This window comes from Pan troglodytes, chromosome 8 (assembly GCF_028858775.2).
Source record: "Pan troglodytes isolate AG18354 chromosome 8, NHGRI_mPanTro3-v2.0_pri, whole genome shotgun sequence".
Taxonomy (NCBI): domain Eukaryota; kingdom Metazoa; phylum Chordata; class Mammalia; order Primates; family Hominidae; genus Pan; species Pan troglodytes.
In genome coordinates, this window is record NC_072406.2 from 118,743,790 (window position 1) to 118,761,253 (window position 17,464).

General features: G+C 38.5%; 1 protein-coding gene across 6 annotated transcripts in view; it reads right to left on the reverse strand.

The window, feature by feature from the left end:
- SORCS1 (sortilin related VPS10 domain containing receptor 1) overlaps positions 1-17,464 on the reverse strand; it is a 590,109-nt gene that overhangs the window by 65,100 nt on the left and 507,545 nt on the right. For all 6 annotated transcript variants that reach the window (XM_024346619.3, XM_009459224.5, XM_003951748.5 and 3 more), the window contains exon 18: positions 13,335-13,506. In XM_024346619.3, coding sequence (XP_024202387.3) covers positions 13,335-13,506 — 172 coding nt within the window. The remainder of the gene's footprint in view (positions 1-13,334; positions 13,507-17,464) is intronic.

A 17,464-nucleotide genomic window follows, 5' to 3' on the forward strand; every position in this document is an offset into this window, starting at 1 on the left:
GAACTGATTCAAGTGCTGCTGTCATAGGTAGAGACTTACCACTGCACATTAATGGTAGACCAGCTTGAGGACTGAGCGGTTGAGCCGAGGGTCATGGAATAATAAATGGCAAAGTGCAAAGCCAGAAGCCTGAGGAAGTTACTCACTCAGGCGAGGATTGCATGGTGTGGCGAAACCCTGATTCAGGGGTAGTGACCAACCATGTGGATGAAGTGGGACATTAGTATTGTTAGGGCCTCAAGTAGGCAGACTAGGAGATTGAAAATCCAAACTGAAGACTATTTCATGAATCTAGCCTCTGGGATGTTTGCTGAACTGGAACTGTCAGTAATGAGCCAGGTATATAAGTCAGACTAAAGTTCTTAGCAAACATCTTTTCTTTGAGATCCTAAAGAACAGCAATATTCCAATGTATGTGGATTAGTTTTGAGGGGAGTGAGAAGTGGAGACTTAGAAAGAGTTGCTAACCAATCCAACTTGAACTTCAGACATTAGGCTTCTGGCTAAAGACAACCTATATTGCCTGCCTCATTTCCTTCAACAACAAAAAGCAAGAAGAAATGAAGTGGCTCAATTACCTTACTAGAGTCAAAGAGAATGCTGCTGAATAGAGTAAGGAATAACATAGGAGAAAGCCTCAAATCTCTAAGGCTCATTGAAATCAGCTTCCACTCCTTTGTATGGAAGGAGAAAACGGTTGAGGCATCTACATCAGAACTAAGCTGGCTTAGAAACTGACACCTGCCTCACGAGGTCAGGAGATCGAGACCATCCTGGCCAACATGGTGAAACTCCGTCTCTACTAAAAATACAAAAATTAGCTGGGTGTGGTGGCACGTGCCTGTTACCCCAGCTACTCGGGAGGCTGAGGGAGGAGAATCGCTTGAACCCAGGAGGTGGAGGTTGCAGTGAGCCAAGATCATGCCAATGCACTCCAGCCTGGCAACAGGGTGTGTCTCAAAAAAAAAAAAAAAAAAACAACGAGAAAGAAAAAGAAAGAAACTGATGCCTGCCTCAACGTAACACTGTTTATTAACCCTTTGTGCCACCACTAAAGGCTCCAAATAGCCTTTTCTCCAGATGAAAAAGCAGGTCAAATTCTGTCATGAATTCAGACAAGTGAGTATCTCGAAGAAATTTTTATCAACAGCCATCTTCTCTATCATCTGATGGCTGACAGCATCCTGCAATACTTATGAAGTGTTATTACACTGTGGGTACTTTAGTGCTCCCATAAGTCTTTCAATGTATGTGAAATTACGGATCATTGAAACCTGTCTAATGAGGACACAGTCCTCATGTTTTGGAGTTAAATCTCACAAAATGATAATCATGAATTTTCCTTATTAAGTTTCAGTCTTTGTATGTAAATTGAAGTATTAAGACGATGAGATACAGATCAAAGTTTTAATTTTCATCCCTTGCCTCAGATTTAATTTAAAAGTCTTAAATTATGCAGAGAATTGCATCTCTTTATTCTTACAGCTGTTTAAAACAGATTTAATTATCTTCCTTAACATGCAGATACTACTTCTGCCTACCAGTTCTCTCAAACGAATGCCTCCCAAATCAGTTTTGTTGAGTTCTTCAGACTGATTAGGGCCTTTGCCATTTATCCTGTGCCTTCAGGTTCTTGCATTGGATTTCTCTGGGAAGCTGAGTTTTGTGTTGAAAGTCTATAGGCTCATTAGGTTCTCATTAGTGGTCCAGAGGACATCCCTCTTGAGTGAGTCTCCAAGCACAGAGATGCCACCTCTCACTGCATGCTTGGGTCTCAGTGCAAAACACCTTCAATCAGCTTTCTAAAAGTCAGGCATAGTTTGAAAATGTTCGGCATCTTAGACTCAACTTTATGGACTTCTCTACTCCTCTTCCAGTTGGTTCTTGGATTAATTGTTCTTTATTTTTAAGGCCATAATGATGCATAAATGCATTGTGTGTGCTTGTGTGTGCGCGCATGTGTTTCTTCTTGCATCTGCCACAGTGAGTGTGGGATGGAAGTACGACTGCTCCTTTGCCTTCTGCTGCTAATGAAGGTTCTGTCATGAGAGTACACTTGGAGAGAACCCTAAAAGCAGCAGGAAATGAGGCAGGTGGTATTGATGACATTGGAATTTTTCATCAACCTCAGAATAGCTATGTGGCTCTCTGAGTAACATATCAGGTGAGCTAAGTTGTGGGATTTTGGAGGAATTGTGTTATGGAGGTATTTCTGTCATCTAGGTTTTGAGGGTGACCTCATATGCTATTTGCAGGAAAGAATCCCATTTCTTGCACATATTAAATCTGTAATTTTCTGGCTTGAGTACATACTACTGTATGTAAAATTGCAAACTAGTATCAGTGTACCTAGCCTTTTATTATTTTCTGTCAATAAGAAGTGCTCCTCTTTGCTATGGTTTTAGCCATGTTTTCATTGATATTCTTATGCTAGAATTAGGACATGCATTCTAATGCATGTCTAGGAAAGGATTAAGGAAGAGATTTAGATTTCAGATGAAGACTTTACCATGTTTTGACTGTTTTTCAAATGTTAAGAGTCTTTTAAGTTTCAGTTTTATCTCTATGCTTCTTGGGGAAGGCTATCCAAATCCACATACATTTATTGAGTTTCTATCAATATGTTAGGCACATTGTACAGAGATGTGGGAACTGCAATCAGCAGTGACATGATTCTTACCTTAAAGATATGTATAGTTTACTGGCGGATGCCAAAAATATTATTACAAAATAATGCAATAAATTATTGCATTATAATTTATTATATTTAGATAATTTATTATTAATCTTTTTTATTTCCAATGGATATAAGGTGTTAGGCACTTTCTACTTCATGTCATTAGATTTTTACTTAAAACTCAATATAACAGAGCTCCTAGTCAAACCAAAACATATATTCCCACAAACTAAAGTAAGTCCATTAATGAATGAAAAGTACATGATATAAAATTGGCTCTTGGTAAAATATTTGTCAAAGAACAAATAAATAAATACAAACATCTAACTATTTGCTGAGACAGTTGATTCCTCAGGTCTCTAATGGTTTAGATGAAATGCAGAGGAGATGGAAATTACATGGAGGGGTTTGTATGCAAGTAAATGGGACAAAGAAAAGAGGCTTAGATCAGTCCGTAACCCAACCTAGCTCCACCGACGGAAGACAAGACTGTAGGAGAAAGTTGAACCATGAGTTAACATGGATAGAGGCACAAGCTCTGGTACTCACATGAAAAAAATATTATTAACAACTTGGGGAGGTGAATCTTTTGCCCTCTCTGCATTAATCACACTGTGATGTCATATAAGAACCTAGCAGGGACCTCTAGGTTTCTTTGGTACCTAGAGGACTTGCTCTTTACAGGCATCAGAAGCATGATCTTTTGACATCAGAAGATCCCTGCTTTTTATAAAGAATTGATATCAGAAATGCGGCAAGACTCAGGCACTATTTTCAAAGTAAATTCAGAAGGATCACTTCAAATAAGAAATGCACTCATATGGATTTTGAGGAGAATAAAGACACCATGTATTGCTAGTAGGGGCACATGCCAGGGATTTTTTGTCTTTGTTTTGGATTTAATTAAAAAATATTATGGCCTAATTTATACCCAAGCCTCTGAAGAAATACACGTATTCTAAATTCCTTGGGTGCTGCATTCATATCCTATGTTTTTGCAATATTCTTTAGAATAGATAAACAGTGTCAGGCACACTAGGCATTCAACAAAGGCATCATTTTCCAAAGAGGGGGAACCCAGAGAGGATTTCGCATCTCTCTTTGCTGAAATGTTTTTCCACAAATGGATCCCAAGCCATTAGTATTCTCAGAGAAGCCAGGAGGAAAATTTTGGTAGATTTATTGATTAGTGTCTAAGAATATAAGAGCCACAGGCCAAACTGGCTTTGGTCATTGATGATTTGGCCTTTTCTTTCTACTCCTTGATCTTTGTGACTACTTATAATCCCAGCTGTGGGTTTCTACAGAGGCTTAGGAGCTACATGAAGTTCTTAGAAAATGGTTCCTTCACCATAGAGAGAAGCAACAGAAAGACAAGATACCATAGATCCTGGATTAGACCCTAGGCTCTAATAGTTAGCATTTGTGTGATCTCAGGTAAGTTACTTGCCTTTCTGTGCCTCATATAAAATGACAACAAAATGACAATAACGCCTATTTGCATAGAGTTGCTGTAAGATCTACATGAGATAATTCATGAAAAGCACTCACAAACTGGAACAGTGGTGCTCAATAAATGTTGGATAATCACATTATTATCATTGTGTCGAGTGTCAATTCTCCTCAGCTTTTCAGAGACACTCTGTGTCTCTTCATTCTGCATTGCCAATCACGTGCACCTCCCGTGCCTACGTATATAATCCAGAGGGTCATAGAGAAATTGAGGGTCTTTTTCTGCAAGGAGGAGTCTGAATCATTAGCACAGCATCTCACAATCACATGTGAGGTCCTCAGGGCCTCCTGATATAAAGAAGATGCTCTTGGCTTGGTGCTCTGCACCAGGAGAACAGAGCGTCAAGAAACCAGATCTGACAGCTGGAGGCAGCAGATTTCATCCCTGCTGTTGAAGCTTTGCCCACTCAAGTGGAATGAACTGACTTGTTATCTTTTTTCCTTCCTGTGCCCAGAAGGCATGAATTCACATATCTTCGAACCAGATTCCCCAATCTGTTCCCACATCACTCAACCCAGTGTGAGATGCCTGATGATGATCTTTATTACATGGAAAGCAGAGTTGAACAGATGAGAACCAGGCCTCTGTCCCTGAAGTGTGTTCTCTATCATTTGCACAAAGGTTGGAGCTAATCAGAAGTGAAAGTTCTTGTTTCAGATCTTGCTATATTGTGTTCTTAGAAATGGAAAAACTTTCTGAACTCTGCTATAGTATAAACATCTGCTGCTTCAAAAGATGACAGTTCTCTGGGTATCAGGATCAGGAGTCTCATGTCTCTGGGAAGAGAACTTTCACATTCACCTTGCAGGTAAACACAGGGTGGAAGGTCGGCCCTAAGCATACCAGAAAGGTTTTTCTTATTTTTCCTTTTTTTGCCCAAATACCTAGATATAAAGTACTATATTTTATATGGATTTCTGAAATGATTTTTAAGTAAGCTTTTTGTTGAGTAAAATATACATTAAAAATGTACAAATCACTAAATATACAACTTGATTTTTACAAAGTGAATGCATCCATTAGCTGCTACCCAGATGAACCAACTGAAAACTGCCAGTACACTCAAAGTTCTCCAATCACTCCGCCTCCAAAGTTAACAATAATTTTTCCCTTCTATTACCATGAATAATGATAATTATTATTATTATTATTGAGACAGTGTCTAGCTCTTGTCACCCAGGCTGGGGTGCAGTAGTGTGATCTCAGCTCACTGCAACCTCCGCCTCCCAGGTTCAAGCAATTCTCCTGCCTCAGCCTCCCAAGTAGCTGGGATTACAGGTGCCCACCACCACGCCCAGCTAATTTTTGTATTTTTAGTAGAGACGGGGTTTCACTGTGATGGCTAGGCTGGTCTCAAACTCCTGACCTTGTGTTCTGCCCGCCTTGGCCTCCCAAAGTGCCAGGATTACAAGTGTGAGCCACCACACCTGGCCACCATAAATTATTAACAGCTTTGACTATTTTTGCATTTTAATTAAATGGAATAATGCAACATATATTCTTTTTAGTCTGACTTCTTTAGCTCAATAATGGATGTGACATTTATCCAAGTTTTTTGCATATAGTTTTAGTTTGTTATTTTTCATTGCTGTATGACATTCCATTCTGTAAATATGACATTCCATTCTGTAAATATACTGTAGTTTATGTATTCTACTATTCACGAATGTTTAGATTGTTTCCAGTGAGGGCTCTTACGAATACTTTTGCAATGCATATTATCTTACATACATTCTGGTGCATATGTGTATGCATTTCTGATGAGTATATACTTAAAAGTGGAAACGCCGGGACATAGGTGGTATACACGTTCAGCTAGAGCAGTTAATGTCAAACAAGTCCCAAATGGCAGTATGTATCTACACTCCAAATAGCATTATATGAATGACCAGATGCTCCACATACTCAATAACGCCTGATATTATTAGCATTTTTTTTTGAGAGGGTGTCTTATTATTATTATTTTTTTTTTGAGAGGGAGTCTCACTTTGTCAACCAGGCTGGAGTGTAGTAGTGCAATCGCAGCTCACTGCAACCTTCACCTCCTAGGTTCAGGCGATTCTCCTGCCTCAGCTTCCCAAGTAGCTGGGACTACGGGCACGTGCCACCATGCCCAGCTCATTTTGTTTGTTGCTGTTTCTTGTTTGTTTGTATTTTTAGTAGAGATGGGGTTTCGCCATGTTGGCCAGGCTGGTCTTGAACTCCTGACTTCAAGTGATCTGCCCACCTTGGCCTCCCAAAGTGCTGGGATTACAGGTGTAAGCCACTGCACCCAGCCTATTATTAGTCTTTTAAAATATAAACCTTCTGATGGTGCACAGTGATATATTATTATAAATTAAGTTGCATTACATAGGGATGTTCTGAATTTTTTCATATGCTTATTGGCTATGTGGTTATTCTGAGTCATTTGTGCATTTTCTGTTGAGTTACCAGTATTTCCCTTATTAGTTTGTAGAATTTATTTATACTCTTCTAATTATGATTCCCTCATTAAAATTATGTTTATTTTGCATAATAAAAATAATAAAAAACATAACAAAATAATTTTATTTTATTACTGTAATAATACCTTTTCAATAAGGTATTATTACAAATACTTTTTTCCCTCTAGGGCTTAATTTAATAATAATAGCTTATTGAAAAGGTATTATTATAGATACCTTTCTCCCCTCTAGGACTTAATTTTTTATTTTTGAAATAATGCCTTAAATAACAGAAATTCTTAATTTTAATGTAGTCCTATTTAAAATTAGTATAATTAGGCTGGGCGTGGTAGCTCACGCTTGTAAATCCCAGCACTTTGAGAGGCTTAGGTGGGCAGATCACTTGAGGTCACAAGTTCAAGACCAGCCTGACCAACATGGTGAAACCTTGTCTCTACTAAAAATACAAAAATTAGCTGGGTGTGGTAGCTGGTACCTGTAATCCCAGCTACTCAGGAGGGTGAGGCAGGAGAATCGCTTAAACCTGGGAGGCGGCCAAGATCATGCCACTTGCACTTCAGTCTGGGTGACAAAGGTGGACTCCATCTCAAAAAAATAAAAATAAAAATAAAATTAGTATAATTATAAAGAAATTTGTTAGTATAATTCCTTTATACTAAATGGGTTTTCTTTGCTGTTTTAAAAAAGTCTTTGCATAACACAAGGTCATGAAGATACTCTTCTGTGCTTTCTTTTAGAAATGTTAGTATTGTTGGGCAACGTGGCTCACGCTTGTTATCCCAGCACTTTGGGAGGCCAAGGTGGGAGGATCACTTGAGTTTAGGAGTTCGAGATGAGCCTGACCAACATGGTGAAACCCCGTCTCTACTAAAAATACAAAAATTAGCTGGGTGTGGTGGCATGCCCCTGTAGTTCCAGCTACTCGGGAGACTGAGGCAGGAGAATCGCTTGACCCCAGGAGGCAGAGGTTGCGGTTGAGCTGAGATCTTGCCACTGCACTCCAGCCTGGGCGACAGAGTGAGACTCAAAAAAAATAAATAAATACATAAGTGTTAGTATTAGCTTTCAAATTTTGATTGACAATCCAGTTATAATTATGTTTGTATATTATGTGAGATAAAGATTCATGTATTCCCATATGGATATTCAAAATTGTAGCACCCATGTATTGAAAAGATTATAATTTCTCCACTGTACTGCAGTGTCTCATTTGTCATAAAGTGGGTGGGTGGGTGTCTATATATATATAATATATGCATGTATATATGTTTCTTGACTCTCCTTGTTCAGCTTGTGTATGATATACATACATATATATGTATATATATGTGTGTGTTTGTATGTGTGTGTATATATATATATATGGTAATGTCAGTCATCCAAATTTGTGAGTCACCTTCAAAAGTATCTTTGCTATTCTTCAGGTCTTGAAATTTTGTGTAAATTTTGTGATCTTGTCAATTTTAATACACAAAACATGCTGGAGATTTTTATTCAGATTGCTTTTAATTCAAGTCAATATGAAGAAAATTGATGTCTTTTTATAATACTGAGTCTTCCAATCCATGATCAGGATGCATCCCTCCATTCATTCAGGTTTTTTTCAAAATTTATTTCCAAATTTGTGTTGTTTTCTGGGTAGTGCTATTGAAAATAAGTTTTTAGATTTGAGTATAAATGTTTGTTGTATTTTGATGCTATTATAAATTTTACACACACACACACACAATTTTCTACTTGTGTAGAGGATTTATATGTCCAGGTATCAAGACTCACCCTAACTCTAGTGAAAATATAATGTGTTTGAAATTAGTAATTAAGATAGGTTTTAAATTCACACCAAGGGAACAGAATAGAGTGCCCAGAAATGGAACCACAAATAGTCAATTGATTTATGACAAAGGCTCATAGCAATTCAGTGTGAAATGAACAGTTTTTCAGTGGTATTGGGACAATTGCATATGCATGTGGATGAAATATAGAAACCTGAAAGAGTTTTATTCAAGATAAATCATACACATTGATGTGAAACCTAAAGAGAAATCTTGTGGTATGACTTTTTTCACAATGTTGGTTTAGATAAAGACTTCTTAAGCCTCACAAAAAGCACTGAAGTGACAAAAATCACTAATTTTCAAAATATAATTATTGATAATATTTGAGTATATATCTACCGTTTTTTAATTTTAATTTTAATGTGTTTGAGACAGGGTCTCGCTCTGTCAGCCAGGCTGGAGTGCTGTGGCGCAATTATGGTTGACTGTAGCTTTGAACTCCTGTGCTCAAGTGATTCTCTCACCTTAGCCTCCCAAGTAGCTGGGACCACAGACACACGACACCACGTCTGGCTATTTTTTTAATTATTTTTATGTTTTTGGTAGTTGTCCAAGCTGGTCTCAAACTCCTGGACTCAAATGATCCTCCCACCTTGGCCTCCCAAAATGTTGGGATCCACCACACCATTCCTGTATCTACCATTTTAGTATTTGTTTTCTATTTGTCTCAACTGTATTATATTCTTTTTTTCTCTTTTACTTGTCTTACTTTGGATTAATGAAACCCTTTTAAAGTTACTGTAATTCCCCTGTCAGTAGCTTGATGATAAGATTCTCTTACTACTTCTTCAGTTGTTACTCTAGATATTGAAGCACACATTTTGGATATGTCGGAGTCTAATATAAATTAGTATTTTTATCTCTTTATAGATATATCATGAACCTTAAACTACTTTAACTCCATTTAATTCGCTCCACATACTGTGTTATTATTCTAATGTATTTTAATGCTACATATATTTTAAATCCCACAGCTGATTATCATTCTTGGTCTGCACAGTTATTATTAATTTCAATTTACCCCCTTTCTTGCTCTTCATTCCTTCTATTATTTTGTGTGTGTGCCTCTGTCTGGGTCATTTTCTTTATGTGTGAAGAATTATTTTTAGCATTTCTTTTTATAGACATCGGTTTACATGACAGATATTGCTATGGAAGGAAGTGCTGGAAAGGGAAGGGAATGGTCCCTTTAAATGATATGGAAGTGGGGGAAGGGCGTTGGTCCCTGGCTAGGGCTCCACCCCTGGGCCCCTGCCCTGGGACCTAGGTGAGAACAGGCCCTCCTGCCTTTGCACCCAAATGTTGTGTTTCCCAAGACCACCCTAGCCTGCCCTGCCCCCATCCTGTGCCTATAAAAACCCCCGACACCCTAGCAAGCAGACACACAGGCAGATGGACATGGAGAGGAATGCACCGACAGGCACCAGCATGCCAGCAGGCCACTGACCAGGAGAACTATACGGAGTTTAGCTGGGGCACTGAGTGGCCCGACTCCAGTGGAAAACCTTCCCACTCCATCCCCTTCTGGTTTCCTCCATCTGCTGAGAGCTACCTCCGCTCAATAAAACCTTGCACTCACTCTCCAAGCCCAGGTGTGATCCGATTCTTCCAGTGCACCAAGGTAAGAACCCGGGATACAGAAAGCCGTCTGTCCTTGCGACAAGGTAGAAGGTCTAATTGAGCTGGTTAAGACAAGCTGTCTACAGACCGCAAAACAGAAAGAGCACATGGTAGCAAACGCCTATTGGGGCTTCAGGAGCTGTAAACATTCACCCCTAGACACTGCCGTGGGGTCAGAGCCCTGAAGCCTGCCCCTGTATGCTCCCCTAGAGGTTTGAGCAGTGGGGCACTGAAGAAGCGAGCAACACCCCCATCACACGCCTGTTAGGGGGACAAGGGAACGTTTCTTGTTTCAATATCTCTATTATTGTTTATCTAAAATCTATTTGTGTTTTCTGCAGCTCTTCAAAGGTGTCATTCCATTTTCTTCTGGACTTTTTAAACACCTCTCTTTGATTTTAGATTTCAGCAGTTTGAATGTAATAGCTCAGTGATTTTTCTTTGCACATATTCTTCTTGAGTTTGCTGATTCTGTTAAATCTATAGGTTAATATGTTGATATCTTTCATCAGGCTTGGAAAATTCTCAGCCCTTATCTTTTCAAAAATGATTCAGATTCCTTATCTCTCTCCTCTCCTTCTGGGGCTACAATTGCATCTGTGTTAGACCTTTTTATCATTTTCCATTTGTCTCTTACTGTTTTTTCTCTATATTCTATTTCTTTCTTTTATGCTCTAGATGGCATATTTCCTGCTGTCCTTTCTTCCATTTAACTTCTATTCATATGGGTTCAATTTGCTGTAAACCTAAGTCCTTAATATCAGTTATTATATCTTTATTTTTACAATTTCTATGTGGTATTTCTTATTGATTACCACTCTGGGGTTCAATTTTCCAGCTTTTCTCACATTCATGAACATATTAATCATTGTTATTTTACAGGATATCTTAAATAAACACTATATATCATCCAACTGTTGTTCTTTTCTGTTTTTCCCCCCTCTTGGTCCTGTATCTTGATATACTTGGATTTTTCTAAATGCCCAACATTTTATATGAAAAATATTAGGTAAAGCTCTGGTTTATGTTATTTTCCACTAAAGAAGGTTTACTTTGGTTTCTAACAATCATTTTAGAGTTGAAGAGAATCACTCTAATCGATTCAGAGACTGAAGTGATTTCAGATTGGATTTCTGGGTACAGAGGGCTTGTTCTAATTTGGGTTTGCCTTTACTCCTAGGATAGAGATTTCCAGAAGTTCCAAGAACAAAGTCTCAGATAGTTCACCAGGGCCCTCCTCCTTGATAGGTCTTGAATTCAAATTTTTATCTCCCCGAAGGGTGATACTTCTAAAAACTTTAACTTCTCAGTGTATTATTGAGTGCTTTCTATGTTTCCTGTGTTACTTGGGAATTATGAAATACCTCAGGGAGGAAAAAGGCCCTGTATGTGTGCTGCTTCCCTGTGCTTTCCTTCTCCCTGGGACATGACCTCATCAGTGCCAGCTTTGGAATATCCTCAAAGTCCAATTTTTATCTCCCAAGCCTTGTGAGTTTATTAACACCTGTTTAGCCAACACTTTCTACTTGGCCTTTTACTGGAAATCTGAAATCTGAACCTCCTCTATAGTGTGGCATATGAATTCCTAAAGTTCTCGAAAGGAAAATATAGCATAAAATGTTGGACTCACTGCAGTCAATTTCCCATCTCTTAAGAAAGGAATTTTAGCTTCTCAATCCTCTTGATAGTTCTCTTAACTCCTAGTCCTCCTTTTCCTCCTCTTCATTTTTCTTCTTCTTCTCCTCTCTCTCTCTGTCCCTCTTGCTCTAAATATATACGCATATATTTGGTTTACTGCAGGCTAATCTGTCATAGTCTCAAGCAGAAATCTCCAGAGTTTATTTATGTGAAATATGAGCAACTCCAATTTGCCTAAATTGGCCTGTGTTTTTCTAGTTCCAACTGAAGAATTTTTGGGCATCTTAGTATTTAGAAGATTGGATATAATTGAGAGGCACACATTAAGGAGATAATCAGGAAAGGAGTATGGGGTTACACAGTCTGTAAATGGCCCTTGGACCAGAGATATGCACATCATTTGAGCTAGATTTCAAACTCGTTATTTCACAGTTATTTTTCCTATGAGAATCAAAATACTAAAAATTTTCATCAAACCTGACAAAGCAATCATAATTGCTTCATCTTTCCACCTTCTTGTCACACTCCAGAGCCTCCGACTTCTCTATACCACAGCCTTGCCACTGTTTTGTTTTGTTTTTCTTGAAGCACAATGCACAATGCACAACCTGTGAACTTGTTAGAAATGTATATTCTTGGGCTCTACTCCAACCTACTGAATCAGAATCTTTAAGGATGTGGCCAAGAAAACTGTTTCCAAATGCTCTCCAGGTGATTTTCTTATACATGGTAAAAACTGAGGGTCCCTGGACTATCAGCAGAGGAAGTTGGAAGTCAATGTTATGTATTTTAATCCTGGGTGTCATTGTTAGCCTTTAAAATTCCTTCATATTTACAGAGCTTTACACAATGATAACCATAATTAGGTACCCAGAAAACGTGACTGAAGATAGGACTGTTTAGTTTAATAATCGAGATGATTTAATGTAAGTACTTATCCTTTGGAGACCATCTTCCCCATTTACAAGATGACAGAATTCCTGTGTATGTTCTAAAATATATAAGATAAATTTCATCTTATCCACCATATAAATTTCAGACATTTCAGACAACCATAATCTGGCAAATAATAATGTATGCTTTTAATGATATCCCTGAGGTGCTACACAATACAAACTCTTAACTGCCGAAGAAATTACACTCAATTATGTTTACATTGGCCTCAGTGCTATATGCATGACCATCGTGTTGCCCTTGGAAAAGAAAACCCTGCAGGCTGAGAGGGGATGAAAGTGTTAGCATCTCTTAGGTTAGTTTAGTATACGTACATATTAAATTATTTCAGGAATGTTATTTATGTATTCTGAGAAAATGGATTTTGCTAAAAGTGCCAATAAGGCAAGATTAAATCCAACAGATCCTCCAAAAGTAAGAGATTAAGTATGAGTGAAGAATAACTTGCACTGAAATGTAAGTAATTAAAGAAATAGATCAGGGAAGGTGAAGTGATAATAAAAGAAAAACAAGGAACTAAAAGTAAAATAAAAAATTTTAAATAGCATCTAAAATGGAGAAAGTTGAAAAAGATATGGAAACAAAACCATGGTTTATTAAGAAAAATCACTGGCCCTAGAAAGTAGGGGGGAGATAGGAATCAGTCCTACCTCTTCTAATTGCACCATGAGAGTGACGTTGTGTCCTTGTTCCGCGGTCAGCTTTCCATCAGCCGTGACTATCCGCAGCCCCCGCGGGGCTTTCCCTGGGCACTTCTGCGGTTTGGCAGTGTACTGTTCCCTTACGCCATCAGTGCAATTATTGGAAACCACCTTCCTGTACCTAAATGGAAAAAAGCTCAAGTCGTAAACCAGCTCATTATAATGTGAATCATTCCCACTTTTTAAAATTAGACATAGTGCCTAGCCCTGAGGACCATCAGTAAGCACCTAACCATCTTTCATGCTACTATGAGGAGTAGGGTTAATTCATATAAAGCACCCAACAGAGAGATAATCATGGTCACACATTGTATCTATTACTAGCATTGTAACTGAGTTTTATTCATCTATTAAATTAATGAATCACTTCATTTTGAAGTTGTGGGAAATGCACAGAAATAGAAGATATAGCCCCTACTCTCACTAAGTTTATAAGCTAGTTGAGAGACATAGATGGCTAATCTAGGAGATAATTCAAAGGCTATATAATTAAGGACTAGAATGAGTAATAAATATTGCAAAGGAATTTACAATTCAGAGAAAAAATAGTTTATGATAGACATATGACTCAACATTCATAGATCTCATAGAGACTGCTACAGTAATGGTGTAGCACAGAAAACACTGGCTAAATTGGATATTTCTACTCAGTCTTTCATGAGAGGTTATACTGGTTAAATGATCAAACCTCACATTAAAGAGACTTCAGTTTTTGCAGATTGATGCTCTTTTGCTTATTTCTTGTTTTAGCTTTAACAGGGAAAAATTATACTACAAAATTAACCTATATAATGTATCAGATTCATAGAAAATTAAAATTTACAATTTTAGCATGACAAACCTTTAAGATTTTTGAGGTTCAGTGTTATCCAGCCATTATCGTTTTATACTGTTGGGTCTGTAGCAACCACGTTATGTATGTATATATTTGATTTCCCAAGTTTACTTGCCTAGAGTTAGTGGTAGAGCCCAAATAAGATGCAATCAAAGCTTACTTTCCACTCTTCTAGACCAGAGGTCAGCAAACTTTTTATATAAAGAGCCAGATAGTGAATGTTTCAGTTTTGCAGGTTATGTAGACTTTGTCCCAACTACTTAACTCTGCACTTACTGTATGAAGGTGAACACAGACAACACATAAAAGAATGTATGCAGCTGGATTCCAGAAAACCTTTATTTACAAAACTGGCATAGTTTTCCAATGCGTTTAAGTCTAGTGAATGTCCTTTCCTCTGTGAGAAAGTCAAAGGAGATGATACGGCCTGGAAAAGTACTTTGAACACTATAGATCACTACAATGTCAATTATTAATGCTTATCTCATACGTTAAATGTAAGAATTAAATGGGTTAATGTACACAGAGTACTTAAAAGTATCCTAATACTCTGCAAGTGCTCATAAAATATTACCAATTATTTCTATTTAATATTATTACTATTTTTCTTCTCTGTTCAAAACCTTCATGGACTTCATATGACCTTAGGATAGCTGTAAATTCTGTAAGCCTGGGCATGAAGCCCTCCACTAGCTAATTTTATTCTGCTTTCCTGGACTCTTTCTCCCTCATAAGCCCATGTCCATTCTCTTTTTAATCTTCTTGAGAGTACTTCTGTTTCTCTCTCTCTCTTTCTGCTTCAGTGTCCTCCTGCATGCCCTAGCAGCTGCCTAAAATTTGCCCACCCTTTAAGGTACAGCTTACTTCTTGTCTTCTCTAAGACAATTTCCCTGAATATAAGAGTAAAATGGCAGGAATTTCATATTTAGAGAGTGCTTACTATGTCCTAGTTATTGTGCTAAGTTCTTTACATAAATTAACTCATTTATCTTCAGAAGTATCCATAATAAGGAAGATGTAATTATTCCCAATAAACAGATGGAAGAATTGAGATTCATAGGTGTCAACTAGTTTTCTCAAGATCAAATAGCCAGGACCTACACAATTTGTCTCTAGCACACATCCCGTCTTTACTACTGCACTGCTACTCTAAATGGAGTAAGATTATCCCTCCTCTAAACCCTTAATAGAATCCTTATGATTTGCTTGATAGGAATTCTTTATACCTTGTATGATTTTCTTCCTGGTGTGACTGTATGAAATTTAAGCTCCTTGAGGGCCTCCTTGTGTTCCAGATATTCAAAGCTGGTAATCAGGAGGTCCGTACCAGTAACTGTACCAGTTTAAATGTGGAAATATCTGCATAATAATTGGTTATTACCACATCCCCAAACCCTCCAAGCATCTCACTCACCAATCCAGCTATGCTGATCCCTGTCCTTAGAGTCCTTGCTTCTCACAATTAGGAAACTTACGGGTTAACACCTAGCCTATGAGGGGGTCACCAAAACTCCGCTCCAGACATAAGATAACTGCCCATGCTTGTTGGTCATTGTTATGCCTAAGCAATTTGAACATCATTCCATCTGATTTTTTTTTTTTTTTTTGAGACGTCTCGCTCTGTTGCCCAGGCTTTACTTGGCTCACTGCAGCTTTATTGTGGCTCACTGCAGCTTCCACCTCCTGGGTTCAAGCGATTCTCTTGCCTCAGCCATCCAAGTAGCTGGGATTACAGGCATGTGCCGCCACGAATGGCTAATTTTTGTATTTTTAGTAGAGATGGCATTTCACCATATTGGCCAGGCTGGTCTCAAACTCCTGGCTTCAAGTGATCTGCCCACCTCAGCCTCCCAAAGTGCTGACTAAAGACATGAGCCACCACGCCTGGCCTCATCTGATATTTATTTTTTAAAAAATCCTTTGTAGTTGCTTTTAAGTATATGTAAAAGAGAAAATAAGGGCAGGTGAGAGAGAGAAGGAAATAAAACACAAAATGCAGACACTGGTGTATGATAGCATCCTGGTACCAGCAATAGTAGCAAAAAAACGACCAGTGATGTCACCCAGGTGAATTGTGGCATCTCAGTGAGTTTCACCATGCATCACAGACTGTCTACAGGTTTCAGAGGCGAGGCACTGTGCAAACTGAAGTCAGGTTATGATTTTTAATCACTCAACGTCCAAGCACACCTGTGATTCTCTCTTGGTGGGCAGCTATAGAAACACGGGTTCACCATCACCACTAGCATCATCAGCTAGAGAATATTCTTTTGTTTGTCACTGTTCTGATCAATCATTACCTTAGGCTTTCCTGAATCCTGCAATAACAGGAGTTCTGCTTAAATCCAAAGCACGAATCCATCCCCCCGGGACTATGCCACAGAAAAGGCTGTTGGTAATTTTTTTAAATGCTCATTAAAAACCATTCTGAAACCATTTTATTTCCTGTATGAAAATGGCATCACATTAGCCCTACCAGACCTGTCCCTGAAATTTAGAAGAAAATTGTGCCGTAATACAGAGTTCATTTACTCAAGTAAGCACACACCTGCTTTTCGCATTACAGAATGGTTCTATTTTCATCCCAGCAGCTGTCCCTGGGTCTGAGTTACATAAATGAATAATGCATTTAATATGTTATTAAATGGGGCTGCTACCTCCGTAATAACAAGGCAACTTATGATTATGTTGGACCTGCGCTCTGAATATTACTGGGATGCATTTAGTTAGTAAAGCATTCTTCAATCTGCCAAGAAGAAAAGTGCTTTGTAATGGCAAGGGAGTCTTTGTACAATTACTGAAAAGGAAACATTCTGCAAATGTGCCTTTGATATTACCGATGGCTCACCAGTAGATAGGATCTTACTACTCCAACAACCCCAATTTTAGCTATTCTCTTCCTCCCTATCTTGATATGCCTCTGTCACATTTTCCTTTTTGCCCCTACCCTCTTTGACTTTGCTTCTTTGCTACCTGGAAGTCTTAAAAAAGATGAAGGCAATAGGCTGGGTGTGATGGCTCATGCCTGTAATCCCAGGACTTTGGGAGGCCGAGGCGAGCAGATCACGAGGTCAGGAGATCGAGACCATCCTGGCTAACACAGTGAAACCTTGTCTCTACTAAAAATACAAAAAAATTAGCCGGGCTTGCTGGCGGGCGCCTGTAGTCCCAGCTACTCTACTCGGGAGGCTGAGGCAGGAGAATGGTGTGAACCTGGGTGGCGGAGCTTGCAGTGAGCTGAGAT